At 42.0% G+C, this 21,245-nt stretch overlaps 1 protein-coding gene across 1 annotated transcript in view; it reads right to left on the reverse strand.

Moving 5' to 3' along the window:
- The window catches only part of ANO2 (anoctamin 2), a 309,723-nt gene that overhangs the window by 14,562 nt on the left and 273,916 nt on the right, over window positions 1-21,245 (reverse strand). Inside the window, exons 21-22 of the mRNA XM_081059630.1 lie at window positions 1,749-1,901; window positions 1,350-1,402 (exon numbers count right to left, since the gene is read on the reverse strand). Coding sequence (XP_080915756.1) covers window positions 1,350-1,402; window positions 1,749-1,901 — 206 coding nt within the window. The remainder of the gene's footprint in view (window positions 1-1,349; window positions 1,403-1,748; window positions 1,902-21,245) is intronic.

Genomic DNA, 21,245 nt, shown 5'->3' on the forward strand with positions numbered 1-21,245 from the left:
ACATAGAGGGGAAATGAGTGGGTCCTGCTGGATGGAACCACACATACCCAACATAGCATCTGGCATATCTAAGCACTCTATAAATGTCTACAGAGCAAACCAAACGACAAATGAATGATTGCGTGTTTGAATGTGGAGGTACTTTCTGCAAAGAATATCTTAAATCTTTTTGGCAAGTGTTTATACTGTATTCCATACCAACAATTAAAGCCCTTTAAAAATGTAGTTTAGGGATTGTTTTCTAAATGTATATACGAGTGTGGATGGCCATAACCATATTTGAGAATGAGTAACATAACAATCATAGCTACAACTACTGAGCACTGGCTACCTGTCCTTTCTTCATCTCATTTAATTTCCAGAATGATTCTATTTGGTAGATGCTGTTATTCTCGCCCATTTTTACAGATAAGTGAAGAAGGCTTAGAAAGACCAGGAAAGTATAACTTCTTGTCCTGTTGTATAGACTGAAAGGGCTTGGAACTCAAGGCCTCTTTCTAGTAGATACAACTCCAAAAGTAGCTACTGATCTATTTTCCAAATTGTACTTTATTTCTTAGCCTCAGAATGTGTGCTTCTATATCAAACATTCGAAATGCAACGAGCTGATCCTCTCTGCCTCCCCTCACACCTCTCCAACCATTTTGTGTTCTTAGTAGGGAACCATGTCACAGCCAGAATCAATGTTTCTCTCCCAACATTGGAAAACGGACTGTGGCTTTCTGGGTGTGCACTGAGTTGGCTGATGTTTTCTTGGGCGATGGAAGAGGAGGCCCTGCCTGGCCACCATCCATACAGAATGCAGAAGCAAAGGAGCTGTTGGCTTGGGCCCAGCAGGATTTCCTCTGAAACGTGGACACGTCTGGCAAGGCAGTTAAGGAGATCACAACAGGTAGAACCTCTCTCCTTCCAGTCCTATCTTCACCTACACAGTGCCAGAGTCCATGGGGATAATTAAGACTTTGCACTGACAACTTGGAGGAACCGTAATTAGGAACTACAGCCTGGGCAATGCTCCAGGTATTGTTTAGCTCAGGAGTAGAAAAGGAGATGGCTAGATACATAGAATTCTTTCCTTATTAATCTTGGCTCTGAGGAAAGATCTGATTTGGGCTCTTCAGTGGAAGGTATGCATTCTGGTGGGCAATTACCCTTCTTTCTTTTAGTGAAATTAACATTTAAGTGGCACAGCTCTAGTGATGAGTTAGAAGGCTCGCATACACTATTAACCAGGGGGTTGTATTAAATAAAGCTCCAAATGGAAAAGGCTGGTTTCCTGCTTTGAAGACCTCAGCTCCTCTGGAAAGCCCTTCCCACACAGCTAGGGTGTCATGAGTATAAACACTTACATTGCTGATAACAGAGAACTTGCCGATTCCAGAGAGAATGTCAAACCAAATCCCTGTAAGACAGAGAGGAGGGCATCTGGATCACTCCCACCCTTTGCCCAGTGATGACAACCCTGTAGCTTAGGGTGACGCTCTGCAGGCACATTACCCAGGGAGGTTCGCCCAGCCCTCTAGGAGTGGGGTTGTCTGGGGAGGCTTAGGTGTCCCCCTGTCTGGAAACCAGGGGAACAAGTGGGGGTAGATAATGTGGCCTCTGAAGGCCTCCCAGCAGCTAAAGATTTGAGGATGAGGAGCTCAAAGGGATGAAGAGTCAAGGGTTTCCCCCAGCCCTCTCGATACCCGACACAGTGTGAGGGTGGTGGGGGACGGGCCTGCACAGCCTGTAAGCAGGGGACATACCTATATCTTTGGTTCTCACAGCATCTGGCCTTCTCAACTCCGTGACAAACTTCTTTGCATCAAGCCGAACTTCAATGACATTGTTGAGGAGGGCAAACACAGGTGCCAGAGGGAAGGAAGCCACAAAGAGAGTGACAAAGCCAAACTGGATGACTAAGAGAGAGCAGAAGCATGAGAAGCATCATCAGGAAGAAGCACGATGTAGGTCTCTTCCTCCTTGCCATTTACCGCCCTGGTCTTCTCTTACAGAGTCTCTTTTCCACCTCACTCTCTTAGGCTGCCTTGTCCTCCTGCCCCACAGCCAGGGATATTTCTTCTCAGTCCCTACAGGCCTATTGGCCGATATTATCACTCAGGAGCAAAGTGCTGTATGAGGCACAGAGGAGATAGCAGAAAAGGAAAAGTCTTGACTCTTTCCTTTCTATGACCCTTTATCTAGTGACTAATCCTGGTCACCTAACTCAGAGGTTCACAAACATTTTCAGCAATGGTCCAAATAGTAAATATTTTTGCATTTGCAGGCCATCTGGTCTTGTCACGATAACTTAACTCTGCCATTATAGCATGAAAACAGCTATAGACAAATGGGCTTGGTTGTGTTCCAACAAAACTTTATTTATAAAAGCAGTAAAGAAAGCGGGCTGGATTTGGCCTGTGGGTCATGGTTTGCCAACCTCTGGTGTAACTTTAAAAATCATCTCCCAAATTAGGCTTGTCTTTCCATATCCATAGCCACTGCCTTTTATTTAGCAAGATTATTCATTCATCTCACATTTATTGAGAGCTCACTGAATGTCAGGCGCTGTGCCAAGTATTTAAGGAGGCAAAGGTCTGGTTCTGCCTTCAAGGAGCTGGGTGTAAGCAGAAGAGAGAAATGTACACAGAGATGTGCAACAAGATTTTATGTGTGCCGAGGGAGAAAAAAGAATGTGCCAGAGACAGTGGAACGCCAAAGGAGGGAGAGTGCAAGCCTGTTCAGGGTGGCACTAAGGAAAGTCTCTGTATCGAATACCTACACTTAGTCTTGAAAGATGGGCCTATAGTTCCAGGAAGACTGGAATAAAAAGAGCATTCTAAGCCATGGAAGCAGTGTGAAAAGCCAACTAGAGGCAGCCTGTGCCAATCAGATTGCTGTAAAGAGTCCAGGCGCTCATCATTTCCACCTGGACAATTGCAACAACCTCCTCACTGCTACTTGCTACATAATGCCATGATTCTCGTTCTCTTGGACAAGCTTCGAGATTCTAGAATATTCAAATAAAGAATGAAAAAACAGGATCAAAAATAAATAAATAAATAAAAGTTCACAGAGGGAGAGCCTAACCACAGTAGAAGTACCAAGAAAGAGAACATGTGTGCAAATTTAGCAGAACTGCTTTTGATCTGGCAGTTTGCGTGGATCGCAGTTGTGGGTTATTGCTCTTGCTGATACAACATTGTCACTGCCATCGTCCTTGGTGCCCAACTGATGCTTGGCAGGCCTTAGGAGACTGACAGGTGCCAGTTGTTAGCGAGACACAGCAGAAGGCACAGATTTGTCAAGGTTGAGCCCTTGGAATGACTGCCTGGCTAGCTGGCTGGCAAAGGGGATTGGGGTGAGGGGTCAGGAAGAAAAATATTCAAAAACAAGCTCTGGGAATCATTTAAAAATGCAGGGTCTATAGTATCTTTTAAATGAGGCTTTACTAAAGAATTTACTTTAGAATTGAGGGGTGGGTGAGGGCAGAGGGGGTGGAGGGGGATGGTATTAGCAAGGAAAGCAAAACAGATGTTAGATTGGCTTTCTAAAACCTGTAAAATGCATGTCTGTATTTAAGTGTGTGTGTGTGTGTGTGTGTGTGTGTGTGTGAGAGAGAGAGCATGTGTGTGTGTGAATATGTCTTTTACATATGAACATATCTTTATTTATAGAGTTCTAAGTTGATTTTGATTCTAATGAGCTCAGTTCTATAGCGCAAATGTTCTTTCCATAGGCGACTTCCTCTGGCAAAACTGTACAAGCCCCAGCAAGGGCCTGGGAAGGTGACTGATGGGGGTGGGCAAGGGACAAGTTACTTTTGAGTGACCATAAATGTACTCGTATATATAGCATACCCTCATCACACTCGTGCAAATGGCACTTGGAAACACAATGTCCTTCCGGGATTATAGGAAAAATGGGCCTCTCCACTATTCTTTCTTTCACATGAACTCCAGAGGCAGCCCTGAACTCTCTCTTCTGGGCTTGCCCTGATGATTTGCTTTTCTACCTTCACAAACTCTCCAGACAGAGGCTCTCTTTTGTCTCTCTTCTGTCGACACAAACAACTTCCAGTGGTGGCTCAATGCTAATAGTGCCCACAAATTTTCCCAATCCCACAACACGATGTCTCTCCTGAGCCACTTCCCTTGAGGTTGCCCAGTCCTGAACAGACTTACAAGGCCAGGGGAAAGAGAAAAGTCCAGTCATGTTGGGCCTGAAGTGACAGAGCACTACTGCCCCTCCTCTGTCACTCTTGAGTATCCTGGGCCAAGAGAAGCCACTCTTTGATGATGTCCCATTGCTGCAGTTGTTGCCTGCTTGGACTGCTTATCCTGAGCATTTTCATGAATCAACCCAAAGAAGCAGAAACAAATAGGAAGTTTTGTTTCATCTTCGGTAGAAAACACAAAAACAAAACATACTCTTCTAGCATATAAATGCCAAATCCAAGACTTGCTCTTTGTAGTCAAAGGTCTAAATGCTGTATCGGATGCTTGTCCTTCTGGGTTCACTTCAGAGGACATAATGATACCGGCCTTCACCAACACCAAGAATTGCTTCTAAAAACAGCCAGCCTCCATTAGGATAAGAGCAACGCCGGAAGTCCTCGGTGCACTGCATAATAGAAGCCAGCTTGGCTTGACCAATAACAGAGTAAATCTGGCCAAGCCAAATAGGGAGAAATCCATAGTTGATTTTCAACTAAATCTTTACAAAGCCTGCCATAAAGTGCCCCAGAAATGCTGAGCTGGAAGCACAAAGACTGGAAATAGTCTTGGGCACAGACCCCATTGGTTTTCTCTCTTCTCACTCTCCAGCAGCAAGGAAACTTTTAAAATAATTACCAGCCCTATACTGCCTGATGCTGGAGATAATTAAAATCTTGGCCTTGATTACCTGGGCTTAGGTTAAAATAACAAGGAGGAATGAATTAAACTAACAAGATGGCATCCAGCAAGGACATTCCAGGACAATCGGCTTAAAGAAGAAAAATAGCACATTAGGTAGAACAGAGGGGACACTGGCCAGGATTGATGGAAAAGCTCTTGATGGAATACAACTCTAATTTTTTTATTCTTTTATTGAAAATTCTTCAATGAGAATATCTATCTTCCTAACACACACACACACACACACACACACACACACACACACTAAAGTTTAGATCCTTGGTCTGGCATTCAAGACCCTTTGTGATCCGACCCTAACTTATGTTTCCAGACACATTGCCTCCCCAGCCATGCTCTGTGCTCAGGGCTAGTACTTAGTTGGCATGCTTAAAGGTCAACTCTGTGCTTTGCAACCATTTCAAAACCATGTGCAGTTTCCCAAACTCACCATGTTGTCCACATTTTCCGAGCCTTTGTACATATCACCATTATCTGTAATTTTGCTTCTCTTCTTAATGAATTACTATTTATCTTTCAACTTAAACCTAACTGTCTCTATTAAGACTCTCCTCTCTCCCAGTCCCTACCATTTTATCCAAGCTGAATGAGTGCCATGGGAAGCTCTCCTCCCCACTCCCATAATGCTTTGCACATGTCATTCTATTTGTTTATTTGACTTGCTCCCTAGATGTTAAGTCCTTTGAGACCAGGAACATATTTGATTCTTTTCTGAGTCCTCCCCATTTTGTGTGGCCCCTGTGCTCAGAGGTTATCTGTTTTATAAAGACAAACTTATTTTCATCAGCTGTAAACACAAAACAAACCCCGAAAGAGGCAGACAATTAAGTGAAAAGCAATGCATTTAGTGATGGTTAGACAAGATGAGGACATGAAATAACCTCCACACAGCAGTTTTCAGTGGTGTAATTTGCACCAAAGGCTTTGAAGAAAGTTGGAGTAGAAAAGTTACTTAGGAGAGTCCCATTCTAATAAAAATGATTACAGTAGTTTTTTTGTTTGTTTGTTTAACTTTCTATAGTTTAGTAATAGCAACACAGTCTGTTTAAGGGGACTGAAAACTGGAGACTTAAGAATCCTCCCTTTCATGAGCCACTAAAGAGCAATGCAAAGGCATGATTGAGGGACACACTGGGGTGAGATTGTCTTCTCACTCAGAAGGCAGACACTGAAAAGATTCGGCTAGAAACAGCCCATTAATATAAACACTTATGTAAAAACACAGCCAGAGAAGGTCATCACTGTTTACTTCATCAGCCCATATTTCAAGGTGGTGCCCAGTGATCCCCTTCTCCTAAGGGCAAGGGAAGCCATCTATACTCAGCACTGAGATAATCTGGTATAAAAAAAAATTGCAAGTGTGGATTGCCACAGTAAACAGGATGGGATAATGAGAGAAAGAGGGCATGAGCTGGTTCCTCAGCACAGTCCTCTACTGCTTAGTAAAACGGCAGAAGTCTTGGCAAAAATATAAGAGGGTTTTCAATGCCTATCATTCACCATTGATTCATTCAGCCACCAAGCATTTATGGAGCACATTCTACATACTGGGCACCATGTTCATTGCTAGGAAACAAAGGTGCGTACATCACTGTGCCATCCTTCCAAGAGCTTAGAGTATGCAGTGGGGAAGATGAACACATCAACAGCCCCTGCCAGGGTCACGGAGTTAGAACTCTAATGGCAGTACTGACAGAGTGCAGTGGAGCCCTGCAGCTCACTCTCACCAGTGGTGACCTGCAGGCTTCACAGGTTCATGACCATTGGGCTTGACTTGAAGAACAAGTAGAAGAGGCCTCTGAAGGTCTGCTACGTAGTTGGTAGTAAAGACCTTTCCTGCAACTCCACTGATCCAAATTCACAAACTACTTAGGAAATAAAGACAATGAGTGGAATTCCCTTGGGATTTATACAATGGCTTGAGCTCACTTCACAAACCCTGGAAGTCCTAACAGGAAGGACTATGCCTTGAAGTAACAGCTTAAGTATTAAGAGTTCACTGCATATAAATCAATGTCACACGGGGACAGACCAGCAAGGCACATTTTCCTCATTCCTTTGCGATTAAGGGAGACTTAGTTCCCCCTTTTTCCTCACCCCCACATATATGGAAAAATATTAGCTCCTTCTGATGCAGAGTGGACCGATGACTTCTTGAGTCTTGCTACTCAAGAATTCAAAGTCTAGTTATAACAGCAGATCTCAGGTTGATAGTGTGATACAGACCATAAGAAGCTCTGTTCTCTCCCTTGGGAACAAGGCTAGCTACAGTCAAGGGAGACTCCAGAGGTTAACCCTGCTAATGGTGACAGCATAGAGCTGGAGAATGTGATTCTCAGCCACAGGAGGCGTAAAGGCCTGGACACTATGTTCTCCCTGGAAAAATCTGCCTGTGGCTCCCCTTCCAACCCCTCTAAGCAAAACTCTAAACCTTCAGAGGTCATGGAGCTTCAACCAACATTTCTTAAGCACCTTCCATGTGTAAGCAACATGCTCTCCGGTTCGTAAGATAATCTTCAGTGTCAAGTACGATTACGTCTGTTTTACAGGTGAGAAGACTGAGTCTCAGAGAGGTGAAATAACTTTCCCAGAGCCACACATCTAGCAACTGATGAAGCTGGGAAACAAAGATAGCTTTTGATGCCAACCAAATTCAATGTCCTTTCACTATCAAAAATGTAAATATTCAATCCTAATGCAGGAGTTTCCTTCCCCCTCCCTCGTTACTCTCACACATCTGACATTTCTTTCATTGGGCCTTCTCCAATCTGATTTCTATCTTTTCTTGTACAGATATATTCATTCTCCAAAGTGTCTTTATTCACATACACATGTGTTCTATCCGCTCTGTCTTCTGTGTCATTGTTCCTGTCTGGCCAGTATTTGTGCCACTTCAAAATTCTTACATTAGTGGACCTAGTTTCAGCTTCTCAAAACTAGAGAGAATCGAGTTGGTGAGATCTACTGATACATTTTTGATTTTCAGACAATAGCCTGGTGAATTTCCAATAAATGTTTACTGAGTGAACAAATTAATGTCTTGGCTTACTCACTCTTGTTTACTTTATCTGCCTGCAAAATGGGAATGTGAAGGCTAGTTATTTCTTCATCCTTCCTCCCATCCATCCATCTATCCATCCATCATCCTCCCATCTACTTATTTGGGCTGTGGTCATGCAGTCACTGAGATGGAAGGGCAGTGAAATTAGCCATGACTGGAAAGAAGTTCCCAAACAACAAATCATTACTGAGAACTTTGATTGCTTTATTCCTTCACCCTTATGCCTTCCCAAAAGGCTGTAAAAAAAAAAAAAGTCAACAAGAAGAACACACAATTAGGTTTATGGAATTTTAGAAAAAAATAATTAAAGAACAGAGAAAGGAGGGAGAAATAAATGTGCAAATTCTAAGGACTCATAATGGGGCTATGGTTGAACAAAAACGTTCACTCTGAGCTTCCTGACGTTAAAACAAGAAAAGAAACTGGAAAATGATAGAGTTTTCAGTAAGTTTTAACTTAAAAGACTTCCATTCATTCATTCATTCATTCATTCATTCATTCATTTCTCAAGCACCTGACTGGGCATCTCCTGTGTGTCAGGAACCTTCTGTAGTACACTGAGGGGTGTGGCATCCAGACATACTCTTGCCTTTTCTTTTAAGTCTTTACGGAGAGAGGGACTCCTAGCACAGATAATGAAAAGCAATGCATGCTTCAGAAGCAGAGAGAAATGACCTGTGACTCACCCCACTTCCCAGAAATACTGGAATGAGACCCTGGATGCTGCCTGAACTCATTTAGGTGCCATTTGGAGAAGATGGTAGGTGTCTGATTATCCAGTAGGATGACTCAGTTTGTATAAACAGGATAGCCCAGGAAAGGAATTTCCTGGTTCTTTGAGCCACTGCCTTGTTGCACACACACTTGGAATTCTGTGACAGAATATGCAGGCTTCAGTGCTGATGGTTGGGCAGATACTCTGGAATATTTTGTCACTTATAGCTAAGGTACCCTTGGGACTAGTTTTATATATTCAGCCTCCGTTGGAAACTTGGAAGTTGCCCAGTATGATCCCTACCACCCAAAACCAAGGAATATCAGAGTCAGAAGGAATGTTGGATGCCACCTAAGTCATCGCTCTCTCTGAAGCCTCAGCCCTTTCTGTTCTTTCTTTAATAAGCTGTTACTTTTACCTGACCATTTCCAGGGAGGGGCATTTGGTAATGTCTGGAGCCAGCTCTTTCCATTGCTCTTTATTCTTTGTCTCAGTTGTAAGTCACTGAGACTTGGGGGTATTTGTTATAAAGCATTATCATAGCAGTAGTTGACTATTACATGGGGTATTTTTCCTGAACTATCAGATAATAAGTCCATTAATTTGTGTTACAGGAGACCTACCCTTACTTAAGAGGATAGCATTCCCAAATTACAAGCACTTCAAAATAAGACATGTTGGACCCTGGAGGTAGGAAACGGGGGTAGACTGTCCTAGTTAAATCAATACAGCAAAGGTATCTGGAAAGTTCTGATGAATGGTAATGTCTATAGAGTCCAACTGTCACTTCATCTTTAAGGTCCTCTCTATAGGATCAAGTTTTTCATTCTTTATATTTTTTCCAATTGTTACATTTCCTCTCTATAATCTATTCTCTGAAAACAACCACAGTTCAAAACACGCTTTCATTTTCTTCCTTCTTTATCAAACATTTACTGAGCACCTACTGTATGCCAGGCCCTGTGGTTAAGTGCTATGAATAAATAAGATAAAAGTCTTGGCCTCAAGAAGCTCCCATCACAATTTAGTGAATAACATGAATCTAGACCATTGGTGTTCAGGTGAGAAAAACTGACAGTCGGATCATTTATTGATCTGATCTGATAGGATGGTGATAAAACTTCATCAAGAGATTCTTTTGGAACTTGTCACTAAACTCTTCTTGTAGGATTAAATTTAGGCTTATGTTTTTATGCCAAATTCCACTCTGTAAAAGTCAAACTGCTGCAAGTGTCCAGACAACTTAGTTTGCAGCTCTTAAAGCAACTCAAGTATTTCCTCTCGTCAGGCCCTAAGGAAAACTCCACAACTGGGCTGTGAGGGGCCTGCAGCAAAGCAGCTTTGAAGCCCCATTTTGGGGTTGGGGACAGTGATGATTAATGTCAAGTCTTGCTCCTGGGCCAGCATTCTTTCCTCCCCTCAGAGATGGGGGATGAAGGACTACCCTTGAAGTCCTTCTTAGTAAGCTCTTCAGGAAAAGGGTTTGATATTGGAGATTCCCTCGAAAGCTTGCTTCTCCTCTCACAGGTTTTTCCAGCTTAATCCCTCACTCTCAGGTTTCTCTTTGTCTGGAGCCAGCCCATCCCCACCAGGAATCCTGCCCAGAGGTAGCTCCCTACCCCCAATGCCCTTCCTCAGGCTGACTCCCAGCCTTCCCCCCACTCCCAGCTTCCCCTTCACCTCATGGCCCCTCCCCCATGCCTGCTGGGCCCTGGGCCCTGGTTCCAGCACAATTTAGAAAAATGTAAATATAATACATCTCTCCCTGCTGCCTCCCTCAACTGATGACCTGTCTCACCATTACAACTGACAGGCTCGGAGTGGGCGCAGAGCACTTCCTGTCTGCATGGGTGGTCCTGGGGATCACTGGGGAAGGAAGCTGACAGCTGAGAGAAGGGCCAGGGATCACCATGTCAGGCACACCAGAGGGAGCACGCAGCTTTGGTTTCACTGCTCTCATTTTTGTTCAAAGCCCAAGACAAGGTCCTTTCTGGAATTGGGGAGGTCTAGCTTGTTCTGAAGGAAGCAGAAAACCTCATTCTACCCCATCCCTTCACTGAAGCCCAAATTCCCACAGGTCCTGATAAAATTCTTTCATGGAATTATCTGGAAAGTGGCTCTAGACTCAGTTCCACTAACGGGTCTCTGGGGTGACCTTAGGCAACTCGTATCACTCCCTGGGCCTCTGGGATTCTAGGAGCATTGTCTAGCTGGTATGTATGAACTAGGATGCCAGCACTGGAAGAGCCCCTGGAGGTCATCTGGTTCAATGGTTTGAAACTATTCTGTTGAAGACACTCAATGAAAAATGACTACAGCACACCACTCACTTCTTTGGTGTAGCCAGGTTTTGTGCAGTCTGAAAACTTCCTTGCTTTCTCACTCAAAAATAATCTAGAAATGCAAGAAAGTGAGGGTGAAATTAACTCTATATAATCTTATATTTTTAAAACATTATTAGCAGCAGCATATTACCTGTAACACATTACACAATTGATTATGACCATAGACCAGTGGGCTGCATTTCAGCAAGGAAACACTCATCATCTGGTCTAATTCTCTAAACAGCTAACCCTTCAATAACGATTTGAACTGCACAGGTCCACTTATCCGTGGATTTTTTTTTAAACTTATGGTTTCAATAAATATAGTAAAGTGCCATAAATGTGTTTTCTCTTCTTTATGGTTTTCTTAATAACATTTTATTTTCTCTATCTTATTGTGAAGGTACAGCATATAACACATATAGCATACAAAATATGTGTTAATCAACTGTTTACTGGGTATGATAAAAAAATACAGTGAATGTTGCTGCCGAGTGCCATTCAATAGAAAGGCAGGGATCTTCAATATGGGAAGCAGAACGTTGAACCTTAGTAATAGTGTGACAAGTTTCAACTTGTTCGGTGCAGTCAGTCACATGTGAGCTATGGTTGAGAGAAGGTGTGTTTTAAAGTGTGCCATAAATCATCCTCCATCATGACAACATCCCGTGTCATACGTTGCTTCTGATATATGGCAATTTCTGTCAAATAAAAACATTACGGTGTGTCCTCATCCACCTTATTCACCAGATATGGCACCATGACACTTCCGGCTCTTCCCCCAAGTCAAAATGACCATGAAAGATAAATGTTTTGAATTGATTCAGGACATTGAGGCAGCCACGACAGTGCAACTAAAGACACTCACGAAAGAGGACTTCCAGAACTGCTTCAGAAAGTGGCAAGAACAATGGGATAAGTGTGTTTGAAGTGAGAGAGAGTATTTTGAGGGGGTTTAATGGCAATGTGTCTTTTACTGCAATATATATATTTTTTTACTTAAACATTCACTGTATTGTTTGATCATACCGCATATGTTTTGATAAGGCTTTCAGTCAACAGTAGGCTATTAGTAGTTAAATTTTGGAGGAGTCAAAAGTTATATGTAATTTTCAACTATGGGGGGTGTGCTCAGTGCCTTTAATCCCTGCATTGTTCAAGGGTCAACTATAATGTCAAGGAGGAGAGTGAGGCCCAGAGAGATGATACGACATGCCCAAGGTCATACTGCTAGGTAAAGGCAGAGCTGGGTTAGCACCCAATTCTCACCTGACATCCTGGGAAGATGGGAAGAAGAGATACTGCTCTCACTCTGCCTGACAGTGATCATCTGAATATAAAAGGGGCTTTTACTTCGTGATATGATTACTATCAATAAGTCTTAGTTATCCATGGGTTGGCAGAAACACTTGCCTTTCACAAAGTTTTGACATGTGTGGACTTCAGTCTTCTCTCCCACCAAGATGTTTGCCAGAGCTGCTACCTATGAGTAGCGTGGATGGGTTCATATTACACCTTCTCTTATTTCTCTGACTTACTTCCTGGAAAAGAGTACATAATAGGCCTGGAGTGGGGGAGGAGAGAAGGCAGAAATGACGTGGAGAAGGGAGAGGGGGAGACATAAAAGGAGAAGGAGGCAGAGAATGAGAAATAAGTAACCACCATTCTTGATAATCCACTTACTGGATTATCAGCCCATTAAATGAAAATTGATGGCAGCATTACTAGAAATGAGATTGTTTCTGCCTAGATAAGAGAAAGGGGACACTACATAAATGATATTCTCATTTATTCAGTCACTCCTTTACAGGTTTTCCACAATATGTTTTCAGGGCCCATGCTATGGTGGGTACTAGGAAAGGCCCTGAGATTGGAGGAACCTGCCCTTGGGAAATTAGTTACCAACAAGCATCACTGTCTTAGGAAGCAGCTTGTCTGCAGTCCTGTGGGGGAAATGGGCTAAAATATAGAGAAAGGGGAGAGGGATGAATAGAGAGAAGCAAAGGCACTTTGGGGAGGAGGTGGCATAAGGGCTGGTTTTGGTCAGGTGACTAGGAAGGCACAGGGAATTCCAGGGCAAGGAGAATAATATACCAGGTCAGGCATCAAAGGAGTAAAATGCAGCTTGTGGGTGAGAAATGATCTGTGGGGTTCATTTGGGCTAGACCTGGGGTATGCAAAAGGGCCTAGTATTAAATAAATGGACAGGATGTCCCATGAAGGCCTTGTTAAAGATATGGGACCCTGGAAGTTTCTGAGCAACACTGATAAGACCAACACTACACCTCAGAAAGAATAAACAGGATAGTAGCGAGATGGTGGTTGTCAGTGGCTATGTTGAAGGTATAGCAGAAAACGTAGCAAGTGGAGGAGGCTAAGAGGTTACATGCAGGAGCAGCTTCCAGAATACTCCAGAGGAAAGACCCACCCACTGGACAGGGCTGCGTGGACACAGAAGAATGAAGGAACAGTGATGGGGGGGTTGTTCCTCAGCTAGGGGTCTAGAGGATGGTGGGGTCACAACATGGTAGAGAAGAACTCAAGAAGTAGTCGCGGGAACAAAGTCTCCAGTCAGAAGGCCTGAGAAGTGATTCCCCTGAGATGGATTCTCTTGCTTGGCCTTGTCTGAAGTCCCCAAACAAGCCTGAGATGGCAGCTGGGAGACAAGTCTCCCATTTCCAGCCCTGAGTTTGCTCTGCCTCGGTTTCTAAAACCCAAGGATGTTCAGTAGGCAATTACAGGCCAAACGAAGAAGAGAATGAATAATCCTCTATGACACGTCTCTGCTCGGTCAAATGAAAGCAGCAAAGACCTAACTTCTCTGAAGCAAGCATAGCTAGCTGCATTTTTTTCTATGACAATGTGGCCCTTTCTTTTCACTGTTTGCCCATCTCCCTCTCTGCCGCTAGACGCCGAGGGCCTGGAAGTGCCCAGGCCCTGTTTGGTGCCTCTGTATCCCCAGTGCCTGACACACCACGACCTTTAGGGATGGCTGGGAGGGGAGCGGTACAGAGGGAAAGACTTGAAATTGGAGTTGAGCTTAAATCCAAGTCTGAGTGAGAGCATTCCACTCTGTCCACTTCCGCTAATGACTTGATCCCTGAAGGCAAAGGAGCAAATTAAAACCAGAAGTGACTTTGCTTTGAGGGAAGCCCGGATAATAAACAGGGTTTACTTTGGTCTTGGGAGATGAAAATTGCTGTGTATTAAAAATATATATAAATATGTCCATGGTGAAAAGGGAGGCCGGCCCAAATATCATAGAAAAGAGAAGTGAGGCCTCTATCTCCCTGCCACTGAAAGAAGGGGAGTTTAAGGGCCATTCATTCAATAACTATTTTATTTAGCTCTTACTATGTTTTAGGAACTGTGCTGAGCGTTGTGACTACAGAGGAGTAAGATTCATCTTCTGCCCCTAAAGCATTCACATTTCCTCCTAGACCAAAGCACCTATAAGACAAGAGAGGAACTGAGGATGGGAGAACCAAAAATGCTTCTAAGAGATGTGTCTGTACGTGCAGAGCTCAGCAAGAACTTGCTGCAGGCAGACAGGCCAATTCAGACCTGGGAATGTGAGATAAGCAGATGCATGGATGCGGCACCAGGAAGGGCCCGCAAAGCAGAAGCCAGCTCCTGGACGCCCTGGTCAGGCTACGACGCTAGGGGATTTGAATTTTAGCTTAAAGGAAGTCAGTAGCGTTGAAGGATTTCAAATAGAAAACATAATATGGTCTCAACTGCATTTTAGAAAAGTGAGAAGGAAAGAGGGAAGAAAGAGTGAGAAAGGAAGCTGAGAGACAAGTTAGGAGGCATTTACAGGTAACCAAGGAGGAGTGGCGAGGGCTTCAATGGGAATCCAAACTTCTTCATAGAGGTGAAGTGAATAAGGTAAGGCGCCATAAGTAAAAAAGGCTCAGGATCATACGGAGCAGGTCTCTCCCCCCAGCTAGAGTTGATGCAAAGTCAGAAAGGAGTCCTGGAGAAGAAGACAGGGTTTATGTCAAATCCTGGATGCTCCTTCTGAACTTAGGAGTTCAAGCTAACAATTGGGAGAGGCTACAAGGGTGTTGATGTCCTGGTGTCTGAGGTGGACCTGGTGTCTGAGGTGTCTGCCCCATGCATTTCCATTTCTGAGGTGTTTGCCCCATGCATTTCCATCAGTTGGTTCTTACAGGTCTTGGTGTCCATACCCAGAGAGCCGAGGAGACTGACAGCCTCTGGCCCTTCAGAATAATTATCTGGTTTTCACTCTGAATAAATGAATAAGTAAATACACTATCACCAAAGTACCTCCCTCCTATTAGTTTGACAGGACATAAATTCATGACTAAGAAAAATGAGATTTTCCTCTAATGACTGTGAATAACAGAAGAAATTCGTCTCATCACCCACGTTAATGGCCCAAGGGCCTCAGAGTTTGGGCTGCATTTCAGAAGCTGGAGGAAGACTCTAAGGAGTATAACTGAATTTCTGAGTTAGGAAGACAATAGTGATTATTTTTTGGATGACTAGAGGAACGAAAGTTTGTCAGTTTTAGATAAACAGATGATACAAAGAACGCATGTGAGATGCCAGATTTCTCAAGCATAGCCCTAAGGGCTTAGGGTTCTCTCAAAAGACAAACTTCTTGGAATGTTTATATCTCAGGCTTCTGAATGAAAGTCAGATTTGCTTTGGAGTCTGGTATCCTCAGTCTTTAAATATTACTGCCTCTCACAATAGGATGGGAAGACCCTCCAGGGCTCACTACATTCAGGATCTTCAAACTGTGTTTAGTCAATTTCTAGACTAAAGAGAAAGAAATTGGACTCCTGACAATAACAATGGTGGCTAATATTCTACCGTGTTTCCCCGAAAATAAGACCTAGCTGGACAATCAGCTCTAATGCGTCTTTTGGAGCAAAAATTAATATAAGACCCAGTATTACATTACATTACATTACATTACATTACATTACATTACATTATATAAGATCCAGTCTTATGTTATAGTAAAATAAGACCGGATCTTATATTAATTTTTGCTCCAAAAGACTCATTAGAGCTGATTGTCCAGCTAGGTATTATTTTCGGGGAAACACGGTATGAGACCCTATGTGCACAAGCACTGTTTTTTAAACGACTTTATATTCATCACTTACTTCTCAGAACCACCTAATAAGGTAGGTGATATTATCATCAAACCCACTTTTGAGATACGGAAATTGGGCCTGGCTGACTTTAAACATCAAGCTCAGAGTCATGTAACTTGCTGCAGCAGACTTATTATTCGAAGCCTGCGGTGGTTTGACTCCAGAGCACACTTCAAAGCACACTTAGCCTACACTGCTGGATGAAGTCATCATTTGGTAAAGTTTATTCTGCAGTCTTTTATTGTATATGGGGCAAATACTCCGTTTTTAAAGGGTGAAGAGAATAATCCAGAGTTAAGAGAAATGAATCTATCAGAACTATTGTCCTCATACTTATATAAAATATGAAATAAAATAGTCATATCTCTAAAATGATTGACAGTCAATGAAATGGCCTACAGAATTCACTTTCTGTGAAGCTCAGCTTGACAAACCCATGTGTGATCCAGGCTTCCTCCTCCAGAAAAGACTGAATCAATATCAGTTGGATTGCTGACTGAATCAATATTGGAAACAACTGAAATGCGAATCAGTAGATGACTGGATTAAGAAACTGCGGTACATTTATACAATGGAGTACTACTCGGCCATAAAGAAGAATGAAATCTTACCATTTGCAATGATATGGATGGACCTAGCAAACATTATGCTAAGTGAGATAAGTCAGACAGAGAAAGACAAATACCATATGATCTCTTATATGTGGAATCTAAAGAATAGAATAAATGAACAAACTAATCAGAAACAGTCTCAGAGATATAGAGAAAAAAACTGAGGTTTGTTTGATGGGGGGTTGGGGGACGGGGAAGAGGGTGAGGGGATTAGAAAGCACAATCAGTGGCCACAAGATTGCCATGGGGATGCGAATGACAATTTGGGGAATATGGTCAATAATGTTGTGGAGATTTTGTAGGGTATCTGATGGATACTTGTCTTATTAGGGAGACCACCTCATGGACAGTGTAGGTGCCCGACCACTGCAGTGTACACCTGAAGCTGTAGCTGAATAATAATGAATGTTAACTATAATTTTATATATATATATATAAATATAGTCACAGGATGTGGAGTACTGCATAAGGAATAGAGTCAGTGGAACTGTAACGGCTATATATGATGTCAGAGGGGTAGTAGATTGGGGGAGGGGAGTTATCACTGTGTGAGGGGTATAAATATCTAACTATTACATTGTCTTGTACACATGAAACTAATAAAGAAAATATCAACTTGAATTATTGAAGAGACTGTTCTGCTCTCTCTCCATAATTGTTCCTCTAAGAGCTTAATACATGTTTGATGAATGAGTAAATGAATGAGCCTACCTGTGATTTCCTCATTCCTTCCTTAGTCTTACTATCTCTCTCCTATACTTACTGCCTGTTTCCTCAAGGGAAACAGAGTTCATACACAGTCACAGCTTTGGCCAAGGTATTATAACTGCTCCCTAGTGCCTGACATGAAATGCAAACTTGTCTGGTCTTCAGGGCTGTCCATTAATCCCAGGTCTTTACTTGAACCCTCCCTACCCAAAAACCGACATTTGCACTTGCCAGTCCTTTTCCTTGGAAAGCTCTTCCTTAATCTTATTACTTATATGTAAATCCTCAGAACCAGAAGGAAACTTAGGGATCAAGTGCAACCTCCTACCCAGAGCTGGAAAACTCTTCAGAACATCCTTGACCCACCATCAATCAAGCCCTGCGTTGAAAATGGCCCTTCATTTGACACTTAAAGTTGTAAAAAGCTTATCTACGTTAAGAAACCTTCTATTGCTAATTAAGAAATTCATTCATTCATTCACTCATCTTTGTTTATCAGACATATCATGTGCCTGTTATGTGCCAGGAAATGTACAAGGCTCTGGAGGATATGAACATGAATAAGCCTGAGTCGCTGCTCACTGGCCTTCAGAATCTAATAGGCTGGGTCTGCTGGCAGATATGTGAGCAGTTTTACCACGATTTTGTAAGATACACCGCCAGTATGTATATCACATGCCATGCTGGGACAGAGAAGTAAATAATTAATGATTCCTCTCAGGAGGAATGGGGCTTTATCTAGGAAGACTTCACAAAGGAAGCACTGTGAAAAACTTAAAAATGAGTCTGGAATATTCAGGCCAACAAGGTGGAATGAGGTAGGCATAGGGCCTGGGCATCTCAAGCTTACTGCACGCTGATAATTCTTCCATATCACACAACTTCACGATGCTGAATAACATGAACTCACTCGAAGGGTATTTCTTATGCGGGTAGGTGAACTAATGCTTTCGGAGAGCAGTTTGGTAAAATAAATCAAGAACCATACAATGGCTGTACATCAGATCTAGTAATCACATCTGTGGGAATCTATCACGAGAAAATAATACTAAATGTGCAAAAGATTATATACATGAAGATAGTATATATTAGATCATTAAGGGGGGGCAAGAATTAAAAATGAGCCTCCAACGCACTTCATTGAAATACAGGTAAACTATAGTACATTTATGAAGGGGATTATTTATTATACAGGTATACATGTTGAATATTATGTGACAACTTGGAAATATTTATTCATAGAATGCTAAATTAAAAAAGAAAAAATGTGTACAAGGTGTGATCAAGAAATATGGTGAATGTTTAAATTTTTAAAAATTTATTACAGTAAAAGACACATTGTCATTAATCCCCCTCAAAATACTCCCCCTCGCTTCGAACACACTTATCCCATCATTCTTTTTTTTTTTTTTTTTTTTTTTTTTTGCCACTTTCTGAATCAGTTCTGGACGTCCTCTTTCGTGAGTGTCTTTACTTCATCCTCTATCATGACAACGCTCTGTGTCACACATCACTTCTGGTATACGGCAATTTCTGCCAGATGAAAACATGGTGTGTTCTCATCCACCTTATTCACTGAATAAGGTAAACATTTTGAATCGGTTCAGGACATCGAGGCAGACATGATAATGCAACTAAAGACACGAAAGAGGACGTCCAGAACTGCTTCAGAAAGTGGCAAGAACGATGGGATAAGTGTGTTCAAAGACAGGGGGAGTATTTTGAGGGGGTTAATAGCAAATTATCTTTTCTGTAATATTTTTTTAATTTAAATATTCATCATACTGTTTGATCACACATAGGTTCACAACTTTATTTTTAAAGTTATATACATAACAAAAAGGGTCTATGAAATGGCACCAAAATGCTAATAAAAGCTGGACTTGAATAAGGAAAGTTTGGGGAGATATTCCCTTATTTTTTCTATTTTCAAACTTTCTGCTATATGATTATTTCATTCCCTGACAACCTGTAAGTAGGGTGTGTGTGTGTGTGTGTGTGTGTGTGTGTGTTTTAATTTATAGAATGATTTTCACTCTCCATAATCTTGGTGTGAATTTCTTCCAGAAGTCACCAGGTCTTCTATTTCTCATTTTTTCCCTCTTCTCATTAATTTGTAAGTGCTCAAGTTTGAACACAGAGTAGCTGTCTATTCAATGATACAATGGCTGATAAAGTGGAGCATATTTCCCTACAATCTGCTTTCCTAGGGCCTCAAGGCCATTAAGAGAAACAACACTTGACACTTAACACAGCTTTTATATGTGTTAGACACTATTAATTCATTAAATACAACAACCCCATGAGGTATCTTTTTTTTCTTTTTTTTTTTTTTTACTGCTAAAGCAAATTGAGACACACAAAGGTTAGCCACTTACCCAAAGCTGTCCAGCTAGTTGGCGATAGAGTCAGAATGAACTCAGGGAGTATGCTCAAGGGTCTCTGCTCTTAATCACTCAAAAGAGGAAGCTTTGAAATAGCCAGCTATTTAGACAGAAAGGCATATAAAACCCACAGATAATTGGGTAGTGGGTGTAGGGGACTAAAGTTGGAGGGTAGAGGTTGAGAGAGAGAGAGAGCTCAAGGATTTCTACTGTAAGCCCTTTCTCAAATAGAAGCCTCAATCTCTGGCAGCAATTTCTTTCTAAGAGGATGGCAGGCATAGAATGGTATCTGAAACACAAATAATCATCTCTGTGTAAGTATCTGGTAAGAGAGGGATTAGAGGTAGCACTTAGCTAAAGGTGAAAAGCATAAGGGAGCTATGTGTTTACATAAACCAGGTCTTGATATTTTCTTTGCCTATTATTCCTGAAGCAGATATAATGATTGTTTCTTCTCTGGTGCATTTATTTAGAACACAAAGTTCAAGCTTTGCCTGGAATTTTAGATCCCCAAGGCTAGAACAGATCTTTTGTGGCCATCTAATCTCGACTTTGCCCATCTCTCTATCCTTAACATAGATACACACATTTTTACAAACAGAAGAGAATATGAATTAGAAATAGCAAGTGAGGTACCTGGTGCACAAAAAGGCATTGGTGGTTCCCTATTAAAAGTAATTAAACAAAGGAGGCAGGAGTCACTATGGAAATAAAATAATATGAAGTATTGAGTGATTCTTTTGTTGGATCTGATTAATGTTTCTCCAACACTCTAGATTGAGTAAATGTTTAGATGATATGTCTGACCTCTTGGTCCTATGTTTTTAATTCATTAGTTCCAAGTCTTGGAAAGAGGCTTCTCAAATATCCACCTCAATAAAAAAGCAAGATTATTCACAAGTAGCCAAGAGTTTGAAGGCAGCTGGTCTAAGTTGGGATACTTCTCATAATGGAAAACTCATGTCTTCTGAACCACATGTAAAACAACTGTGTTCTATCAGCCTGTACTACATGCACTCCTGCTTTAAAGCGTTATGCAAGAACAACCAGAGGGTCTTTAACTAGAAATGTACTTTTCACCCCCTATACAAAATAATCCCCAACTTTTAAAAGAGAAGAGCTGACATTTTACTCAGCCCTACCTGATCAGAGTGGGGGACTCTCCTATGTTCTCCATGTCAAAGATGTATACACCTTTGTCCCCAGTGTCATAGGACTACTTTACTCTTTCTTAATGGAAACTATATTCTTATACATCAGACTTCACTATTTTCCTTTCAGCTTTATCAATGATAGAAGCCTTAGGAAGAGACCTAAGAGACCAAACTTCTCATTTCATAGATGATGAGTTCCAAGGAAGAGGACATCATCCTCATATCAGCTTGGTGATAAGAGTTGCTCCTGGTTCTCAT

This window comes from Rhinolophus hipposideros (assembly GCF_964194185.1).
Source record: "Rhinolophus hipposideros genome assembly, chromosome: 9".
Classification (NCBI taxonomy): Eukaryota; Metazoa; Chordata; class Mammalia; order Chiroptera; family Rhinolophidae; genus Rhinolophus; species Rhinolophus hipposideros.